Source organism: Lethenteron reissneri, chromosome 43 (assembly GCF_015708825.2).
Source record: "Lethenteron reissneri isolate LAM-NWPU_2019-01 chromosome 43, ASM1570882v1, whole genome shotgun sequence".
Classification (NCBI taxonomy): Eukaryota; Metazoa; Chordata; class Hyperoartia; order Petromyzontiformes; family Petromyzontidae; genus Lethenteron; species Lethenteron reissneri.
Window position 1 is genome coordinate 1,886,948 of NC_083821.1, and position 20,472 is coordinate 1,907,419.

Genomic DNA, 20,472 nt, shown 5'->3' on the forward strand with positions numbered 1-20,472 from the left:
TGAGCATCATGAGCAGTAACAGCAGCAGCAGCTGCATCAGATGTACCAGTTTCACGTGTATTTGTTTACCCCGCGGGGAAGTCAAAAGACCAGGGCGAGTCTCGTCGGCAAGAGCGATCGGAGGCATCAACAAAATGGCAAAAGGAAAAAAAATCGCGTATAGCGATGAAGCAAATAGGGATCGCCAGGATGGTCAAGGCTTTGCGTGTGGCCTGTGCTCCGGCACTGTGGAGGCGAGGGTTGGTGGAGCACCGTGCGAATGCCGTGACGCTCCCTTGCCCGTGCGCATCCAGTGACCATCACCCTGGCTGGCCAAGAGCGTGGCGAGTACGGCGAAGCGTGGACTAATCTCCATCTCGTCCCATCTGTATGGGGATAGAGTGTTGCTCCCTCGCACACGTAGGGTTGCTCTGGATGCTCCGGTTTTCTCCCATATGTGTAATTGGCTGAAAAACACGTTAATATATATATACAGAGGATCACAGAGCTTGGGCAATCCTCGCGCTTGGAGCCGTTCGCTCTCTTTGAGAGTGAGAGGCAACCGTGCACCGTACAAGTCGTAAAGGACTACGTCACGGGACCTCCTTTGCCAGGACCAAAATATGAGAATAGGGTTTCCCCTTTTTTCTGGCAACAAAACAGGTGTTGAGATGTTAAAACACCAAACTGAAACCTTTTACAAGGAATCACGTCTGCATTAACCACAATACTTGTGGTCAGAATGCAAACAACACGTCTTTTGGTGTCCTTTGGTCCAACACCATTTAGAGACGAGGCTCAAAAGAAAGCTGTCTCTAGTGTGGACAAATCAGTTTCAAAGACAATGCATATATTATCCGAGTATGCTTTTTTCTGTTTGCATTCTGACCACAAGCATTGTGGTTAATGCAGACATGATTGCTTGTGTAATGGGTTCAATTTAGGCGCACACACTTCTTGGGAAGCAACACTCATTTATTAATTAACACAACGTTTACTCAACAGTTACTCTTACTCTACACATAGGGTGGTGACCACCGACCTACACTAGCTAACACACAATTGTATTTTAGCCGCTCCAGCGTGACCCAGCCAGGTGGCTGCTGGCAGTCCGCTCACTGTAGGTCTTCTCTTCTGGCATCTTCACGAGGTGTCTTCATTCTTCTCAGGAACAGCCCTGCTCTGCCTTCACACCACGCTTATATCTCGTCTCTCTGGCGTGGCCGGCTCCGCCCAGGCCACGCCTCACTTCCCAGGCCACGCCTCACTTCCCAGGCCACGCCTCACTTCCCCCACCTCTGGGAAGGTCCGGATCCCTCCAGCACGTGACCCCCCAGGCACCCCCTTGGGGCCCCCAGCCCTCGTACGGGCCAACACAGTAGTGACCGTTCTGTCACTACATCACCCCCCCCTGTATAAACACACAGCCGTCCCCGGCTGTAACACAACTGTGAACATCTAAAAGGTGTGCCTCCGAACCAGCAACATCAATAAATGACCGGCGACCGATAAGAAATACAATCACGTAATATATACAGAATCGACGAGGGTAAAAGGGAACCACATAGAAAACGGGGAATTAACAACAAATATACATGAAAACCGGCTAACCCACTTACGCTCCATCACAGCCCCCCCACCGTTAGAATCACGCATGCAATGACAGTCACCCGTTAGCACCCCCCCGCCTTTCCGACGTGGCGTCACAACCAGTAGCACGCGTCGGCCATATCGGGGGGGGAATTTCCATGTTACCACCCCACCGCCTTTCCGACGCGGCGTCACAACCAGTAGCACACGTCGGCCATATCGGTGGGATTTTAACCCAGTCTCTCTCCAAGACTCGCATCGCAGCATATAGCTGTACCGACCGAGCTGAGACGACCCAGTCTCTCTCCCAGACTCGCATCGCAGCATATAGCTGTACCGACCGAGCTGAGACGACCCATCGTTCACTCACTGCACAACATGCACCCTAACAACTGAGGGAAACAGTCTCAACGTAACAGGCCAACTCCACCCGAACCTTACGAATCTCCAGCCCTCTGTTTCAACGCGCCTCAGAGGGTCTCAACCTCCGAGCCGTCAGGTCAAGCCGTCAGCCATAGCATGACGGGACCATCCTCCCTGAGCCATGTGAGCGCACAGCCCACAAGTCTAGACAAGCCACAGAGTGTCTCGATCTCTGGGCTGTCAGGTCAAGCCGTCAGCCATTGCATGACGGGACCACCCTCCCTGAGCCATGTGAGCGCACAGCCCACAAGGCTAGACAAGCCACAGAGTGTCTCGCTCTCCGGGCTGTCAGGTCAAGCCGTCAGCCATTGCATGACGGGACCACACACTCCGAGCCATGTGAGCACACAGCCCACTAGGCTAGACATACCACGGAGTGTTTCAATCTCCGGGCTGTCAGGTCAAGCCGTCAGACACAGCATGACGGGACCACACTCCCTGAGCCATGTGAGCACACAGCCCACTAGGCTAGACATACCACGGAGTGTTTCAATCTCCGGGCTGTCAGGTCAAGCCGTCAGACACAGCATGACGGGACCACACTCTCCGAGCCATGTGAGCGCACAGCCCACTAGGCTAGACATGCCACGGAGTGTTTCAATCTCCGGGCTGTCAGGTCAAGCCGTCAGCCATTGCATGACGGGACCACACTCTCCGAGCCCTGTGAGCGCACAGCCCACTAGGCTAGACATACCACGGAGTGTTTCAATCTCCGGGCTGTCAGGTCAAGCCGTCAGCCATTGCATGACGGGACCACACTCTCCGAGCCCTGTGAGCGCACAGCCCACTAGGCTAGACATACCACGGAGTGTTTCAATCTCCGGGCTGTCAGGTCAAGCCGTCAGCCATTGCATGACGGGACCACAACGTTCATGTTAGACACGCAACACTCACTGGGCCATCCTGGTCAGGATCTGCGCCCCAAGATAAGTGACAGCCAGCACCACAATTCCAAATCCCTGGCAGCATGTCACCATCGCAATTTAACACCATCACAACACATACAATTTGAATTATGATCCCCCACAGAACTGATCCAATGCCGAACAGGTACGCACAATTTGTGACGATCCCGAATATTCAATGGTCACAACAATACACCTCACATCCCGTATCCGTACACATCATCTCCGAGACTCGCATTGCAGCAATGCAGCTGTACCAACCGAGTGGAGAGAGCAACGCAATTTGACGGCAATTAACGGAAACGCACCCCCGATCCATGTAGAACACAAGGAGCATTCCCGCACAAAAGACATCATCTGTGCAACAACGGACAGGAACCAACCAGTGAGTTTGAAACAAACCGAACCTGTAATTTCAAAATCCCCTTCAACATTAACCATGGGACTCAGGGCATTCGAATAAAAAAAAACTATACACAAACGCCAAGAATCGCCGAATTGATTAATACAGTATATGCAGTATACGAAGTTCGTACAGTCAATCATTTGGCGCAATGTTCCATCCAGTCCCCACATGGCAACACACACAATCAATACTCCAGACAATCCGTACATAGTAAATAATCACCAGCAAGTACCCAACAGTCCATACACTGTTAACAATTTCAAGCAAAGCTCCATACGGTCTGTACATTGGCAACAATGACGATCAAAGTTTCTGACAGTTACAAGTGACAATCACGAGCGAAACTCCATACAGTATACACAATAACAATGGCGAATTCGCAACACAACGATGTAACAACACGAGTCATTAACACAGCAACATACAGGATATCAACGGAGCTCGGGACACCAACAACGAATTAATCATTAACTACCCCCAGAAGATACCGATCTCGACGCCGTAATTAACAACAAACACTGGTCGCCGCGTCAATTTCTCACGCACACAACCGGACGAACACGTTCCGCATCCCAGCGAGTAAAAAAAACCCGCGATCGCAACCCGGCACACGCAAGATGGGTGAAGTTATTATTATTATTTTTATTGGGGCCGGGTGCTTGTCAAGTCACAACTCGCCTGGCAAACTGTGAATAGCGGAGGGCGGCAAGGTGGAGCACTGGAACGGCCCGAAGAATCTTTGATGGTGAACACGGCCTGCTCTTGCGAACCCATCCACCTCTCGCGCTCGAGCAGAAGGCTGGAACTCCCCCTCTGCAGGCGTTGATGTCGGCGGGAGCGGCATTTCGGCAGCAGGAGCGGTGTTTTGGCGGGAACAGCGCCCCGACCAGCCGCCGAAATAGCGGGAACGGCGTTTTGGCGGGAACAGCGCACCGACCAGCCGCCGAAATGGCGGGAACGGCGTTTTGGCGGGAACAGCGCCCCGACCAGCCGCCGAAATGGCGGGAACGGCGTTTTGGCGGGAACAGCGCCCCGACCAGCCGCCGAAATGGCGGGAACGGCGTTTTGGCGGGAACCGCGCCCCGACCAGCCGCCGAAATGGCGGGCCCACCGCGTGGCCCGCATGCCCGGGCCTCCCCCGCCAGCCACCGCAGCGACGATGGTGTCCTCTCGCCGCGGCTCCGTCGCTCCGTTCCCGATGGCGGCGAAGCAGCAGTGCGATGCAAGTCCCGCCGCTCCGCGTGCAGCGCCATCTCTCTCTCTCTCTGTCACCGGGGCTGCCATCCCCGGGGCTGTCCGAAGGACGGTCGTAACACCATCCCCGTCGTACGAAGACGTCCAGATGAGTTTTGTATTTGTTTTTCGTGTGCCCATTTTACTTCCCTAGGATAACACCTAGCAATATTTATTTTTCCACAACTTCTGACACCAAATGTAATGGGTTCAATTTAGGCGCACACACTTCTTGGGAAGCAACACTCATTTATTAATTAACACAACGTTTACTCAACAGTTACTCTTACTCTACACATAGGGTGGTGACCACCGACCTACACTAGCTAACACACAATTGTATTTTAGCCGCTCCAGCGTGACCCAGCCAGGTGGCTGCTGGCAGTCCGCTCACTGTAGGTCTTCTCTTCTGGCATCTTCACGAGGTGTCTTCATTCTTCTCAGGAACAGCCCTGCTCTGCCTTCACACCACGCTTAATCTCGTCTCTCTGGCGTGGCCGGCTCCGCCCAGGCCACGCCTCACTTCCCAGGCCACGCCTCACTTCCCAGGCCACGCCTCACTTCCCCCACCTCTGGGAAGGTCCGGATCCCTCCAGCACGTGACCCCCCAGGCACCCCCTTGGGGCCCCCAGCCCTCGTACGGGCCAACACAGTAGTGACCGTTCTGTCACTACACTTGTAAAAGGTTTCAGTTTGGTGTTTTAACATCTCAACACTTAATTTGTTGCCAGAAAAAGGGGGACAACTTATTCTCACAAGTTGTAAAGAGTATCGTTACAGTATCGGGAGCAAGCAATAGCAGCACCGACCATAGAACGAGTAGTAGCTGCACGTGCTATCCGTGAAGGCGAGGCGTGGGGTCTGTGCCCTGACTCAAAGAGGCAGTGGTGGAAATTCCGCATTTCCATGACGTATTTCCAACAAAGTGGTACTAATTGTATCGGTCCTGGAGGAATGGGGGACTTAGTTGTGAGTTGACCACTCCGACAAGGATTTGAACTCGCAACCGTCTGCTGAGTTGCGAGGGACACAATTGCTTGGGTTAGTGAACTTAAACAATCAAGTCGTGGGTAGTTTAAGAGCGGTGGCGCAATGGTTAGCGTGCCGCGCTGCGCTCTCAACGCGGTGAACCTAAGTTCAATTCCCGGTATCGGGTAAGACCCACCCCCGCTGTCTCCACTCTCTTAGTCTCCGTGGATCTCCCGGTCTCTCCCAGCGCCGTCATCGTTTCGCGTATCTCCCCGTGTTTCCATATAAGTCTGCCCCCGTCTCACCCCATCTCTCCTCGCGCGCTCTGCCCCCGTCTCTCCCCATCCCTCTCCAGATCTTTCCATCTCGTCTCCCGGGTGCGCGCCGTGTGTCTGCCACCCTCGGTAGGGCTCTCGCCGCGTGTAACCAATTCTCTCGCGGCAGCTGCCAAACCATCGTGTCAGCAGACACAACAGCAGTAGCAGCAAAGCCGTTTCATCCTGGTACAACTTTAGCAGCTCGTCCAGACGCAACCCCCAGTGGACGAGTCACTTCAGTGGCCACTCACTCACACACTCAGCCAGCCAGCATCGCCTGCCAACTCTACTGCGTTGATGTGAAGGTGCTGTTGGAGCTTGCCATGCCTCTGTACTCGGGTACGTATCCTTCATTGCCTATCCACGTGTTGCACCCCACTCGTTGTCCATCCACTGCTGGACGAGGGCCACCTCGCAGCTCAGGAAGCTTCGGGGAATTCACAAATCTGCACGTGATCTACCAACTCTCGCCTCCCAAGCACGCGACACGTGCTGTTTGTTGTTTTTGTTGTTTAAATTTGTAAATTCACTGTAAGGTACGAACAGCCGAATTACCAATCCACCGCTGGATGGCGGCTTCCTGGCAAGCACGTGCGTGGGTCGTGCCGAGTTAGTTGACCATACTTCACCACGCCGGTGAGTGCGGCTTGGTCGGAGCGGAGATGGATGCACGGTGTCACCACTTGCCCTCTTGCTGCCCACAGAGCCCGTAACGCCTGTTATGGCACCGCTGGTGCATCCTGGTACGAGTCGATGTAGAAACTAGTGCTGCAGGTTTACACACAGATGGACTTATATCGTGTTTACTCTGCAGTGCCTTGCCTTAGGCTGTCAGTAGATGTCGCCTAATAATGGCATTCATGCTTATAACGGTTATTTAATAATAGTAATCATAATGGCCATCCCTTTGTTAATCCACTGCTGTATGAAGATCTCTTTGCAAGCGATGTCAGACAGATGGGAGTTGTTTGACCATACTTCACCGAGCTGGTGGGCACGAGTTGGTGAGGGGGGTGGGAGGCCAGGACCGGTTCGGGTAGCGCGCGCCACTGGTGGTAGCCGTGGCCGGGAATCGAACCGAGGCGGCCGGGATCGCAGCGTAGTGCGCTAACCACTGCGCCACCGCTCCCCCTCCCACCCCTTCCCCCCTCCCCCTGACCCCCGTGATAATAAAAGGAATGCCAACGATGCACCCAGGAACAGCCTCGCGGAGTCTCAAGACCATAGTGAGGGGGTGCTGCTACATACGGATGTTTAGCCTAATGCACGAATGAGACTTTGGCTTGGCACGTGTGTTTTGAGTAAGGCGTTTGAATAGCGCCGTGTATTGGTGTGTATTGTGCTCGTAAGCGACTTGCTTCATGTTGAGTGTGTGAGTGTGTGTGGGATTGTGTGTGAGTTTGTGTGAGTGTGGGGAGCGGTGGTGTAGCGGTTAGCGCGCTGCGCTGCGCTATGAACCTGCCGACTCGGGTTCGATTCACGCTCACGGTCAACACCAGTGACGATTATCCTTAACCGGTCTCGGGCCTCCCCTAGGTCTATTCAGCCTCAAATGAGTACCTGGTGCAATGTGTAAACATCGTAACTAGGGAGACGAAGGCGGCTGGGCGTGGTGTTGGCCGCCCACCCCCTCGTGTGCCGTGCCGGCCTTCATAGGGGCTACTCGCGAACAGCAATTGCCCCGACAGTCTGTCACAGGCTACGCGGGGGATCTTTGTTTTTTTGTCGCCGCAACGTGGCGCTGACTGTTTTTTTTCCACCACGAAATGTCCCCTGCACGGTATTTGTGCCGCAGCCTGCGCCGCTCCACAATAGGGGGAGGGTGGGGGGGTTGGCACGGGCTGCCTCTGCGTGTCCCCTCCTCTGTGTACCGGCCTGACGTCTCCTTCTGACAGTGCAGAGGGTGCTGCATCTGTGGTTGTCAGTCGCTCTGAGAGCCACTCCGCGCATTCCTCCCCTAATGGGAGAGGCGTAGGGATTGTGGGATTAAAATGGGGATTGGGAGGACGCTTTTGGTGGACGGGATTTATTTTATTTTATTTCCATGATATATGCCAAAGGGCCCGAGTGTTAAATCACACACGGATAATACATGATGATGATGATCATACTGTGCAGGTGCGCACGGTTGTGCTGCTGTTTGGATTTCGCCACTGTGTGATTTCGGGAGTGTGTCACGGCGTGTGTTGTTCGGCTCGATGTCCGACGTTTCGCTCCGCGGGCTGCTGGGCGAGCTTTTTCAGGAAAAACTGAATGTCTGCAGACACAAAAAAAATCTGACATAGCTAATGCCCGCTTCGGTAGAAGATGCGTGAACTAATTAACGTAAGTCAGACTTAGCCGGGCACAAATTACAAAGCGCGCATTTGCGGTGGGCTGATGTCACGGCGGAGGCCTTAGCACGTGGGTGAGATGTATCAGCCTCACTCGATTGCCGAGGTCAAGACCTCATGGAGCTCAGAGCAGTTTGAGGTCAACGTCCGTGGAACGTCGACGTCGATTGAATTCGGTCGTGAAAAGCATTTCAGTCACCGGTGAGCCGGAGAAGATTTGTCGGTCACAATGTGGTCAATACATCAGCCACGTGTCACTGATAACGGACTGTATTTATAAACGTGACAATCTCGTCGGGTGGTGGAGGGGTAATGACACGAATTGTGGCACAAAACTACCATCACGTAACCTAACACAAAAATAAACGCGGATCAAAGTAATCACAAAGATTATCGTGTAGATCATGGTAATCACGCTGATGGCGGTCGTGATGATAATTCCGATGTCGACACCGCTGATGATTATACATCTACTTCTGATGATAACGATGCTGCTTATGATGATGATGCTGCTGATGAGGATGATGATGCTGCTGATGAGGATGATGATGATGCTGCTGATGATGATGCTGCTGATGAGGATGATGCTGCTGCTGATGATGATGCTGCTGCTGATGATGATGATGCTGCTGCTGATGGTGATGATGCTGCTGCTCTTTGGCCCCTGGGCCCCGTGGCGTCCACTCAGTGCGGGTCAAGTGGGGCCGCCAACTCCACTGCGTCACGGAGCTCGACTCGAGCCGCCCGCCGCTTGCGTTCAAGTCTCGCCTCTTCTCCCTCACCGGCGTGCGCCCCGAGCGACAGAGAGTGGTGCTGCTTGGCACACAGCTCAAGGTGTGGTGAGGGGTGGGGGTGACCTTGTGTGTGTGTGGGGGGGGGAAAGGCACGTGGGATCTCAGGGGAGGCAACAACGTTAGGGGCATCCGCACAAACCATGGCAGTAGATGCGGATGATACCAGATGCACAAATGGAAAAAAAACTCTCCCGTAGACTGCGGCCATCTAGAACAGACTTAGAACGACGCAATGCCCCAATCCACAAACACGATGGAGACATCACAGCGATTCACTCCGCTGCTCCTTACGCGGTTATCCGGGTTTGACCACGTGAATGTGAAATCAGTCATACGAAAGAATAATAATTATTTTCAGCGTTATGTTTCTCGTGTTTTATTATTTTCTTAGTATTATATAGACAGCATATTGTTTTTTTTACTCGGGCAGAAATATGACTGGGTAGTTCAGATTGAATCCGGGGGTTTTAGCCGCCCAGCTGTGATGAGACCGGGTCCTCAAACTGTGTGTCGAGTCGATCGTCTCCACGCCTTACCCTCGGTCGCCTGTGACTTCCTGGTCGACTCGTAGACCTACAGACGAAGCTGTGGTGGAACCGAGTGCGGATGGGGAAGATCTTTGCCGATGTTCGCCTACAAAGCTGATCCCTGCACCAGTCTTGGTTCTCGAAACGGAATTGCGGAGAAGGATCGTTCAATACATTACTCTGAGTATGAAAATGATATTCCAATTATATCACCAGCTGAGATGAAAAACCATGTTTTAGCAAGAAGTAGCCCTTGTTTGTAAGTGCAACCTGAGCATAAGTTTGAAAAGATAATATCGAAGAACATTCATAGATTATTCGATAGATTATTGTTTTGCAGGGCCATGAGAGATGGGGAGACCTTCATCCAGCAGTGGATTCATGATGACTGCTGGTGATGATGGCATTCGTGTTCGTACCCCCTCCTGACTGAAGCTGATGTTGTCTTCCTTTAGGACCACAGCTGGGGCATATTGAAGCTGAGAGACGTGAGTCCACGTGGCCCCATCACAGCCCGAGCACGTCACCATCACGCACGCTCTCATCACTCGGAGTCTCGGTCGAGTCTAAACGATTAAAACAAAACCAATTACACTATGGGGACCTCATTTGCCAGTAAAAATATGATAATTGGTTCTTTACCCTTCTATCTGGCAACAAAACTGACACCTTTTTGCAAGGAGTCATGTTTGCATAGACCGCAATACCTGCAGTCATAATACAAACAAAAGAACATAACTCTGATAATGTGCACTGTCCTTGAAGTTGATTGGTCCACACCCGAGACAGCTTTCCTTCGAGCCTAGTCTCATATGGGTTGGACCAGATGACGCCAAAACATAACTCTGATAATGTGCATTGTCCTTGAGTTGTGCGCCTTTTGGCGTCATCTGGTCCAACCCATATGAGACTAGGCTCGAAGGAAAGCTGTCTCGGGTGTGGACCAATCAACTTCAAGGACAGTGCACATTATCAGAGTTATGTTCTTTTGTTTGTATTATGACTGCAGGTATTGCGGTCTATGCAAACATGACTCCTTGCAAAAAGGTGTCAGTTTTGTTGCCAGATAGAAGGGTAAAGAACCAATTATCACAAAACCAATTGTTTGTATTTTACCAGGTAAGGCCCGCTGATCTACACAACTCCTCTTCACACGTCCACAAACGATAACCCAATGAAGTGGCTGATCGTTGTGGAAATGTATAGCAGCCAAATACTCTAAACGCGTTGCTTTGTAGACGTAGAGGGAACAGAGAAAAATCCACGCGACCACGGGGAGAGAGACACGCAAACTCCAAATATACAGCAGCAGGCGTCAGGGTTGGGATCGAACTACCTCGCCTGCATACCAGGCGAGGTAGTTAACATCTCGGTAAGACTCGGTTCTCAGGATCAACTCGCTCTTTCATAGCCAATGACCTCCCACTGCTGGGCCAAAGGCCTCCCCCCAGTGTCCTCCGTTACTCAGCCTTTCTTACCACCACCACCATCAAAGCCATTTCCTGTTGAAATGATCATTGAGGCATTGGTACTTATCTCCCGTTTATAGTGGTGGTGATTCCATGTTCCCATGACGAGGACAATGATATACATACTATAACCACTGTTGACTTCCCTACTAAGTGGTACTATTTTATCGACCTAATAGATATGATGGGCTGAGTCACCTCCCCCCCCCCACCACCACCCAAACCAGGAGTTGATCTCGCTGGCTTCTGATTGCGAGCCATTCGCTGTTCCAAACACACACACGCAGATCTGACACCCGTGTGCGTGTTCCCAGGGTGTGTGGGGAGTGGTGGTGGAACGGTTTGCGCTCCCGCTCACAGCCAACACCAGTGACGGATTATCTGAACCGGTCCTGGACCTCCCCCGAGGTGCGGCGTGTAAACATCAGCATTGGGGACGACGAAGCCGGCCGGGCGTGGTGCTGGCCACCCACTCCCTCGTGTGCCGTGGCGGCCTCCATAGACGCCACTCGCTAACAGCACTTGCCCCAACAGTCCGTGAAGGCTTTACGGGCGATCTTTGTCGCTGTGCCCAGGGTGTGACGGTGCTGCTCGTTGGCACGACGGACGAGCTGCCCCTGGTGCCACCGGATCGGCCCCTGTTTGCGGAGGACGTGTCTCGAGCAGGGCACCTCCCGTCTGCGGTGAGACCCGGCAGTGACCCCGACACCAACGCGCCTCTCTCGCCCCATAGACTGGTAGACAGTGCGCCAGGTTAGCGCATAGACGCTCACCAGGTGAGCACACGGCCGCTCACCAGGTGAGCACACGGTCGCTCACCAGGTGAGCACACGGCCGCTCACCAGGTGAGCACACGGCCGCTCACCAGGTGAGCACACGGCCGCTCACTCGGTCACAGTTCCTATGATCACTGTTTCATTGCTTTTATGGCTTTAATTTGGTGATTTTCGAAAAGTTTTTTGGTTTGGCCATGTTTGTTTGTTGTAGTACAGAGTTAGACTGATGGCCTTAATCTAAGTTGTCTTGTGGTTGTTTGTTGTTTGACTTGCATCCCACTGGGATTTTTGCACATTTTTGTGTACGGTGCTTTTTCTGCAATATTTTACTGTCTTTTCTTGGATTTTCTGTTTGCACTCAGTCACATATTCACTTTAAGATGTTTTTTGTTCATGTTTTTGTTTTTTGCTTGTTGCGGTTGCACCCGATTCAAGAGCCGAATGGCTCACAGGGCTATACCTAATAATGAACTTGAAACTTGACTGCGCCACTCAAAGAGTGAGCACACCTCCGATTGGCACGGTTGGCTACGTACGGTGCGAACGAAGTTCAACGTACGTGCACAAGTGAGAGAACACAACTCCTGCGCACATCTGCTCCCTTGACGGCGGAGAAACTCGTTGAGATTCACGAGCCGCGTGTGATTACGTCACCTTCCCCGGGAGATTCCCCCACCGTCCCCCTCCCCCCCGATCCCAAAGTGGAACGGAACGCAATCCGAGAGAGGACCTCCACCGCGGAGATGGAGCGATGAACTCGTCTCGCGCGCAAGGCGCTGGGTGGGATTTTGCGTCGCAGGATTCGCGAAGGACGGTGGCTGCGGCAGCGGCGCATTGGCGAGGCTCTTCATTCATCCAGCAGTGGATTGCCCACGGCTCTGATGATGCTGGGGGTGATGGTGGTGATGGTGGTGGTGATGGTGGTGGTGATGGTGGTGGTGATGGTGGTGATGGTGGTGATGGTGGTGGTGATGGTGGTGATGGTGATGGTGGTGATGGTGGTGATGGCGATGGTGGTGGTGGTGATGGTGGTGATGGTGGTGATGGTAGTGGTGATGGTGGTGATGGTGGTGATGGTGGTGATGGTGATGGTGGTGATGGTGGTGGTGATGATAGTGGTGATAGTGTTGATGATGGTGATGGTGGTGATGGTGATGGTGGTGATGGTGATGGTGGTGATGGTGATGGTGAATGTGCGCTTCCGTCAGCTGGCGCCACCCGTTGGGCTGCTGAACCTGGGGAGGAGCTGCTACCTGAGCGCCGTCGTGCAGTGCCTGGGCAGCATCCCCGAGCTCCGAGCGGCACTCGCCGGGTGAGCCACGGGCACTCGCCGGGTGAGCCACGGGCACTCACCTGGTGAGACACGGGTTCTCACCTGGTGAGACACGGGTCCTCACCTGGTGAGCCACGGGTCCTCACCTGGTGAGACACGGGCACTCACCTGGTGAGCCACGGGCACTCACCTGGTGAGCCACGGGCACTCACCTGGTGAGACACGGGTCCTCACCTGGTGAGCCACGGGTCCTCACCTGGTGAGACACGGGCACTCACCTGGTGAGCCACGGGTCCTCACCTGGTGAGCCACGGGTCCTCACCTGGTGAGACACGGGCACTCACCTGGTGAGCCACGGGTCCTCACCTGATGAGCCACGGGTCCTCACCTGGTGAGACACGGGCACTCACCTGGTGAGCCACGGGTCCTCACCTGGTGAGCCACGGGTCCTCACCTGGTGAGCGGCGGCACTCACCTGTTGAGACACGGGTCCTCACCTGGTGAGACACGGGCACTCACCTGGTGAGCCACGGGTCCTCACCTGGTGAGCCACGGGTCCTCACCTGGTGAGCAACGGGTCCTCACCTGGTGAGCCACGGGCACTCACCTGGTGAGCGACAGTATTCACCGGGTGAGAGGTGGTTCTCATCTGGTGAGCGGCGGCACCCACCTCGGCAGCCGTGAGATGCGCGCACAAGAACAAACAGCCACTAAGTGGCGGTGACGTTACCGCAGCGCTCGTGCCAGGCTAGGTGCACTCCGAGGCGACGTGGGGGACTGTCCACGTGCACTCACGCGGTGGCGATGCGCTCACTAGGAGCTGGAGGGACCGGATACCCCACTGCGGTGTGAACCAGAGTCACGGTACAATACCTCCCCTGGATCGTCCTAGATCATCATTATTATTATCATTCCACTTGTTTAGCCACGAAAGCCTCACTGAGTCTCATGATTATTTTGCAGGAGGGCCCTGCCAGATTTAGTTTGCAGCAGAGGGGCAATATTTGCTTTCATGTATAATCCCCTTTGAATACTTTGCGGTGTAAAATTTCTAACTTTTTGGAACCAAATTTGGAACTACGATCCCGGCACACAATGGCCTACGGTTAACGCACACCGCGGTATTAACCAGGGAGGCCTACTGGCTTCGAACCGTGAACCCTCTGCAGCAACAAGATGGGCCGTGAGATGTGAATATATTCCCGTGGCTTTTGCAGGTTCACGGAACGTCGGACAGAGCGAGGGGGAACAGAGGCTGCCGGGACCTTCACTGCAGGTCAGAGGGAGGTGAACTCCACTCGGTCAGCATGGAGCGGTGGCGAAGTGGTTAGCGCACTGCGCTCCAAAACCGACAGCATCGGTGGCGAATATCTGAGCCGGTCCTGGGCATGCACGAGGTCGACTCAGCCTCAAATGAGTACCTGGTGCGGAGTGTAAACAAAGGTGGCCGGGCGTGGTGCTGGCCACCCACCCCCTCGTGTTCCGTGGCAGCCTTTGTAGGTGCTCACAAACAGCACTTGCCCCAAACAATATGCTAAAGCTATACGGGGGACCTTTGTCTTTGTGTGTCGCCTAAGTGCCCCCCTCTCTCTCTCTCCATGACGCACTCGAGCAGCGCTACGCGACCTCTTCGACTCGATGGCCCGCGCCACCGTCTCGGTGGACACCTCCTCCTCCTCCTCGTCGCCCTCGTCTCGCCTGGCCCAGGAGCTGCACCGCATGATGACGCGGGGAGATGCCCGGGGACCCTACGCCGCCCTCGCCGACTCCGACGACCCGGCCGATGCGGTCCATCCCCGCTCCCCCGCCGAGGGGCGACCCACGCCGACTCTACCGCCCGTCGCGCTCTGGAAGGCCCTGCACCGCGCCGCGCCCGACTTCGCGCGCACGGGGCACGACGGCCTTCACCTGCAGCAGGTGCCCGTGGGATTGTGCGAATCGGTGCGGGTGACAGTGTGGGTGGGTGAGCCTCAACGGAGTAGTACCTGGTGCGGTGGGTAGATGTCGCCACTAGGGAGGCAGAGGCGGCCGGCCGGGCGTGCGTTGCTAGCCACTCACCCCATGCCGGGCTTCATAGGGACACGCTAACAGCACCTGCCCCAACAGTCTGGTGAAGCTAGACGGGGGATCTTTGTATTTTTGCATGGCTGCATTCATGATGATAAATACATCTCTCCCAAGCCCTCCCAACTCTAACATTTCTCCAACTCTTCCATCACTCAAACCATTCCAATCCCTCCCACCTCTCTCGTCCCTCCACTCCCTCGCATCCCTCAAATCATTTTCATCCCTCCAATCATTCCCATCTCTCCCATCACTCTAATTCCTCCAGTCATTCCCATTCCTGCAATCCCTCCCACCTCTCCAATCATTCTCATCCCTTCGATCATTCCCATCCCTCCCACCCCTGCCACGACCCCCTCTCTCAGGACGTTGCCGAGTGCTGGACACGAGTGCTGCGGCTGCTGAGGGAGACGCTGCAAGTCGAAGATCCGGCCTGGGCCGACCCGGTGAGGAATCCAACCTGGCCCCTGTCACCTTCGCGGCGATCGCTGCCAGAGGAAGTCGGAGAAGCTGAAGGCGGCAGGGGAGGGGGGAGATGGTTGAGGCCCACTTCTCAGATTCGGACTCTCGAGATGTGATGACACGCCCAGTAGCGATGTTGTACTGCTGCTACTTCTTGAATGCGCAACCTTCGATTTTCTATGTTCGCCTGTCTCTCTGTCTACTCTCCACGTCTTTGTGTGTCTCCTTGTGTCTCTCTATTTGTCTCTCTGCCTCTTTCACGCATCTATTTTTCAGTGTTTGTCTCCACCTGTGTGTCTCTCTCTCTCTGTATGTATGTCTGTGTTGTCCCTCTTTCTCTATCTTTCCATGTATCTCTCTGTGTCACTCTCTGCCTATCTATCTAACTATCTGTATCTCTCTCTCTGTATTTTGCTATCTCAATAAACGTGCGCGCGTCGAGTGCTGACTGGGGGCACGCGATCTTTCACTGCGCGCAGGAAGTGTGGGTGGACGGAGATGGAAAGTTGAACTTCGTCGAGCAGTTCTTCGGGGTGAAGGTGGACAAGAAGAAGTATCCTTTCGTCACCCGCATTGCGATCACCACCATTTCCCGTGGGCGGCAGTCGTGTGCCATCCCACTCACTGATGGGACAGTCGGTGCCGTTCACAACCCTTGACCGTGACCTCGGTAGGACGCAGCATTCGCTGGAGAATGGAAAGAGCAGAGAGAGTGGAGAGACCCGGGACAATGGAGAGACCCAGAACAACGGGGAGACCGCAGAGACCCAGAGAAGGAGAGAGACTCAGGGAAACAAGGAAGTCCCAGAGAAAGGAAAGACACACGAAGTCAAAGAGACCACGAGAAAGGGAGAGAGCCATCACAATGGAGAGACCCAGGAGACGGGGGAGACCCGCGTTTCTCTCATCGAGCTCCGCCGTGCGACGAGCGACTCGGGCTCCACGCTGGACTTCTCGGCTCGCCTGGCACTGGTAGGTGAGCGGCAGGGTTGCCACGTGGTAGGTGAGTGGCAGGGTTGTCACGTGGTGTGTGAGCGGCAGGGTTGCCACGTGGTGTGTGAGCGGCAGGGTTGCCACGTGGTGTGTGAGCGGAAGGGTTGCCACGTGGTGTGTGAGCGGCAGGGTTGCCACCTATACTGGTTTCCCCGGGATCGATCCTCTTGTTGTGGCAGCAAGCCGTCCTGGAACATCTATAAAAGTCTTCCCTGAACACTGGAGGTCCTGGTTTTGTCAGCCGCGTAGTAATCGCTGAATCTCTCATTCAATATTCTCCAAAACGCTGCCATGCCAGCTTGGAGTAGTGACTGTCGGCGTAAGGCACTACCACTAGAAGGTAAGGCTATGCATAATAATCCTATATCATCGTACGCCTTATTCTGCCGCGATATCCCTAAAATGTGTAGTTTATTGATATTTATCAGAGAAACACATTGCAAGTTTTAGTGATATAAATGTAGGAGCCCTCTATTAAAAGCTTGACATTTTGGTACCACCACCCCCCTGGGAGGTTTCTAGATCCGCCTCCGCCTGACCCCCGTGCCCTCTGACCCACAGGCCGGGGTGGTCCGTCTGCCCGCGTACCTGGGCGTCCACGTGACTCGGACCCCGGGCGACGACGCTCACCTCCAGGTGTGAGTCCCAGACATGTCTTGGCCGTGCCGGCCCCCGCCCCCCAGCGAGTGTTGAGAGTTTTCTTGTTGCCCTGTCCACCCCACCCCCAACGTTATGATCCCGACCGTGCTCTCGGTGTCTCCCCGTCGACACGAAGAATTCGTTCGGGTCTAACCGAGGGGGGGGGGGGGGGGCGAGGGGGGATGATCATAAATTCGTGCGTTCTCAAATCGAGTGATTTAGCGGTGTGGTTTTTCGAAATTGGCATCGGTTGGACTGTGACTCCGGCACACGATGACCGGGTCAATTCGATTGATGTCACGGGATCTTTAATGTCGTCTGTGAAGCGGACGATGAGCAGTCGGGGGTTTTGTTGTTGTTGCTGTTTAAAATTAATCAGGGCGGCCTGCCAGAATGGAAGTGTGAACCTCTGCGAGGGTGGACCAACATCGACGCCCTGAAATAATTTGTTTGTCTCGATCTCCCGGGGTGCGGGTTGCGGTGGGGGGTTTCTGTTTTGCAGGAGGCAGCCTTCCCACTGAGGGTGGACGCACTGCAGCTCTGCAGCCCGGCGTTACGCGAGCGGCTGGGGCCCGGCAGGAGGCGCCTCCAGGAGATGGAACGCAGACGCCGCAAGCACGGCGAGCAGGTGCCGTAACTATCACCACGTGACAATGTCATTTGTTGGCCTAGGTCGGGTGGTGGAGGGGTCTGACGATAGAAATTTGGCCGCATCGTGATGTGGCCTCACCCAAAAGTTAACTGATTATGATTCGGAAAGGAGAGCATACGACATCAAGGCGACTAGAATCGGTGTATGAATCTGGATACAGACATTAGATGTACAAAGTGGGGCGCCACGCAATGTGTTTGAATCTAAAGCGCGTGTCCTTGATTTTTACTCAATTCTCGTTCTGCTCCGTGGATTCCTTCAGGACAGCTCCTGGGGCAGCACGGCCTCGAATGACGACGACGATGATGAGGATTACGATGGCTCCTTTGATGACGGTGAGTGACGCGCTGTATATCTGATCGTCACATGTTGTTGTTGTGAGAATTGTTCTTCAACTCACCAAGTGAGCGGTCTTGCCACACAAATTTGGCCAAATCATTAGTGTGCATGGCCTGGCACGAAAAAAAACAATCATCAATCGTAATATTTGTATGCGGAAACGACCTACTTCGTGTTATTATTATTATTATAGCGAATGTTTTCCGTTCCAATTTTCAGACGTGGGCTCCAACAACAGCGGCTGCTACGACCTCCGCGCGGTCGTATCGTGGACGAGGCCCCGTTGGGAGGAGGATGGGGGTGGCCATTATGTGTCCTGGCTGCACTGGGATGCAGGTAAACGGGGGAAGTGGGTTGGGGCAAGTGGGGTGGGGGAAAGGCGGTGGGGGAAGTGGGGTGGGGGAAGTGGGGGGTGGGGGGGACTCTATTCTGTGCAGGTGAGGAAGCCTGGGAATGAATCCGAGTTTCAGCAACTCCCTCCCATTGCTACACTGGTTTATCAAGGTTGGCGAGTCTAAGCTAAACTATTTTAGTTTTACCAGGTAAGGCCCACTGAGCTATATAGCTTATTTTCAGAAGCGACCTGGCTATCAAAAATGAAATTTATAGCGGCCAAATACCCTAAATGCATGTTGATTATACATGTGGAGGGAAACCCCGGAGAAAGATTCACGCGACCACGGGGAGAACACGCAAACTCCAGATATACAGCAGGAGTCAGGGTTGGGATCAAACCCACGACCTCCTGTATACCCCAACGTGTTTCCCCGTCTGCCGCCAGGCCACTGGTGGAAATGCGACGACGAGATTGTGACGAGGGTGACCTCCGAAGAGGTCCTGTCGCTGCGCGCCGGACGAGGAGGAGGTGGTGGCGACGCGGCGTGCTTGCTGCTGTACGGCCCGCCGGGGTCAGCCTCGTCGGGGTCATCCTCGCCGGGGTCAGCCTTGCCGGGGTCATCCTCGCCGGGGTCATCTTTGCCGGAGTCAGCCTCGCCGGGGTCATCCTCGCCGGGGTCATCCTCGCCGGGGTCAGCCTCGTCGGGGTCCGGCCCGCCGGGGTCAGCTTCGTTGGGGTCAGCCTCGCCGGGGTCAGCCTCATCGGGGTCCGGCTCCGACTCGTCGCTCGCGTAGCCCCCTCGAGCCATGTGGGTTAAGCCGCTCGGGCAAAGCTTCTCACCGCGTCTCCCCGAACCCCCGTTTCACTGCTCGCGGACTGCCTGGAGTGGTTGGTTGGTGTAAGTTGGGGATGGGTGACACGTGTGACACGTCTTACACGTGTCACACGTGTAATACGTGTAACACGTGTTACACGTGTATGTGTCGTGGGGGAGCGGTGGTGCAGCGCTTAGCACAGCACGCCGACGAACAAGGCCACCCGAGTTTCGATTCCCGCTCACGGCCACCAACAGCAGCGATGATTATCTGAAACGGTCCTGGACCTCCCCTAGTGCGACTCAGCCTCAAATGAGTACCTGGTACGGTGTGTAAACATCGCCACTCAGGAGACAAACACGGCGTGGTGTTGCCCCCCCCCTCTCGTGGCGTGTCAGCCTTCATAGATGCTCGCTAACAGCACTTGCCCCAAAAGTCTGCTAACAGCTATATGGGGGATCTTTGTCCTTGCCTTGTGTGTACCTGGCTAGGAATGCGCGTGGTTGTATCGTGTGGGATGTTAATGAGCACGAAGCACCCTCCCACCAGCTGACGCGGCCTAACGAGAATACGATCCGCTGCCTGCACAAATGTGCCAATGTGTTTTTGATTTGTATTTCAGTACCGCTATTTATTATCCTGTTTGCAGCGAGTTGTGGTGTGGGTTTCATATTATTTGTTAGTTTGCACATTCCCTCTACCCTGCGATGTTCTGTAACTACCACCACTGCCGACGCTTCTTGGGCTGCTATATGCAACTATGGGTTTCAATGTAACTCTATGGATATCTCTGTAACTCTATGGATTTATAGCCAACTCTATGTAACTCCGACGTCCTCTAACCTGCCGACGCTCTTGGGCAGTGGCTCTCCCTGGAAAAAAAGAGCTGCTTAGCTCATTGGTGAACTTCTTTTGCACCGTACATTGCCAACGATACAAGGCGGCCTAGCCCAGCTGAAAAGATTAAAGTCTGAGTGTGTATCACTGCAAGGGGCCTCTTGTTGCGGCAGAAGTAACTGTGCGTGTCTTTGTGAAAAGATGGCCCGCTACCACAGTTATTGAGAAGCCCTATTTGGTCCCTGGGAAGGCAAATGTGCCCCACCCCTGACGCAGACGATGGGCACACGGCTCGCGAACATGCTTTACACGATGGCTTTTATTCAGGAAATCCAAATTA

General features: G+C 54.3%; 1 protein-coding gene across 1 annotated transcript; it reads left to right on the plus strand.

Annotated features, from left to right (window-relative positions):
* The first annotated feature begins 5,821 nt into the window (after window positions 1-5,821).
* On the plus strand, window positions 5,822-20,444 carry LOC133353219 (ubiquitin carboxyl-terminal hydrolase 14-like). The gene is made up of 15 exons (XM_061569295.1): window positions 5,822-6,161; window positions 8,844-8,989; window positions 9,932-9,964; window positions 11,521-11,628; window positions 12,930-13,033; window positions 14,212-14,270; window positions 14,610-14,911; window positions 15,424-15,504; window positions 16,000-16,073; window positions 16,195-16,492; window positions 17,075-17,149; window positions 17,655-17,780; window positions 18,067-18,139; window positions 18,363-18,479; window positions 18,925-20,444. Exons 1-15 carry the CDS (start codon window positions 6,146-6,148, stop codon window positions 19,272-19,274), a joined length of 1,962 nt encoding a protein of 653 aa, XP_061425279.1. The 5' UTR covers window positions 5,822-6,145; the 3' UTR covers window positions 19,275-20,444.
* The last annotated feature ends 28 nt before the right edge of the window (window positions 20,445-20,472 follow it).

Bases quoted from the DNA above. Each gene is read 5' to 3' on its own strand.
- LOC133353219 (XM_061569295.1), top strand. The intron at 16,074-16,194 runs GTATCCTTTCGT...TGACCTCGGTAG, and splicing joins GTGAAGGTGGACAAGAAGAA to GACGCAGCATTCGCTGGAGA. The intron at 17,150-17,654 runs GTGTGAGTCCCA...TCTGTTTTGCAG, and splicing joins GCGACGACGCTCACCTCCAG to GAGGCAGCCTTCCCACTGAG.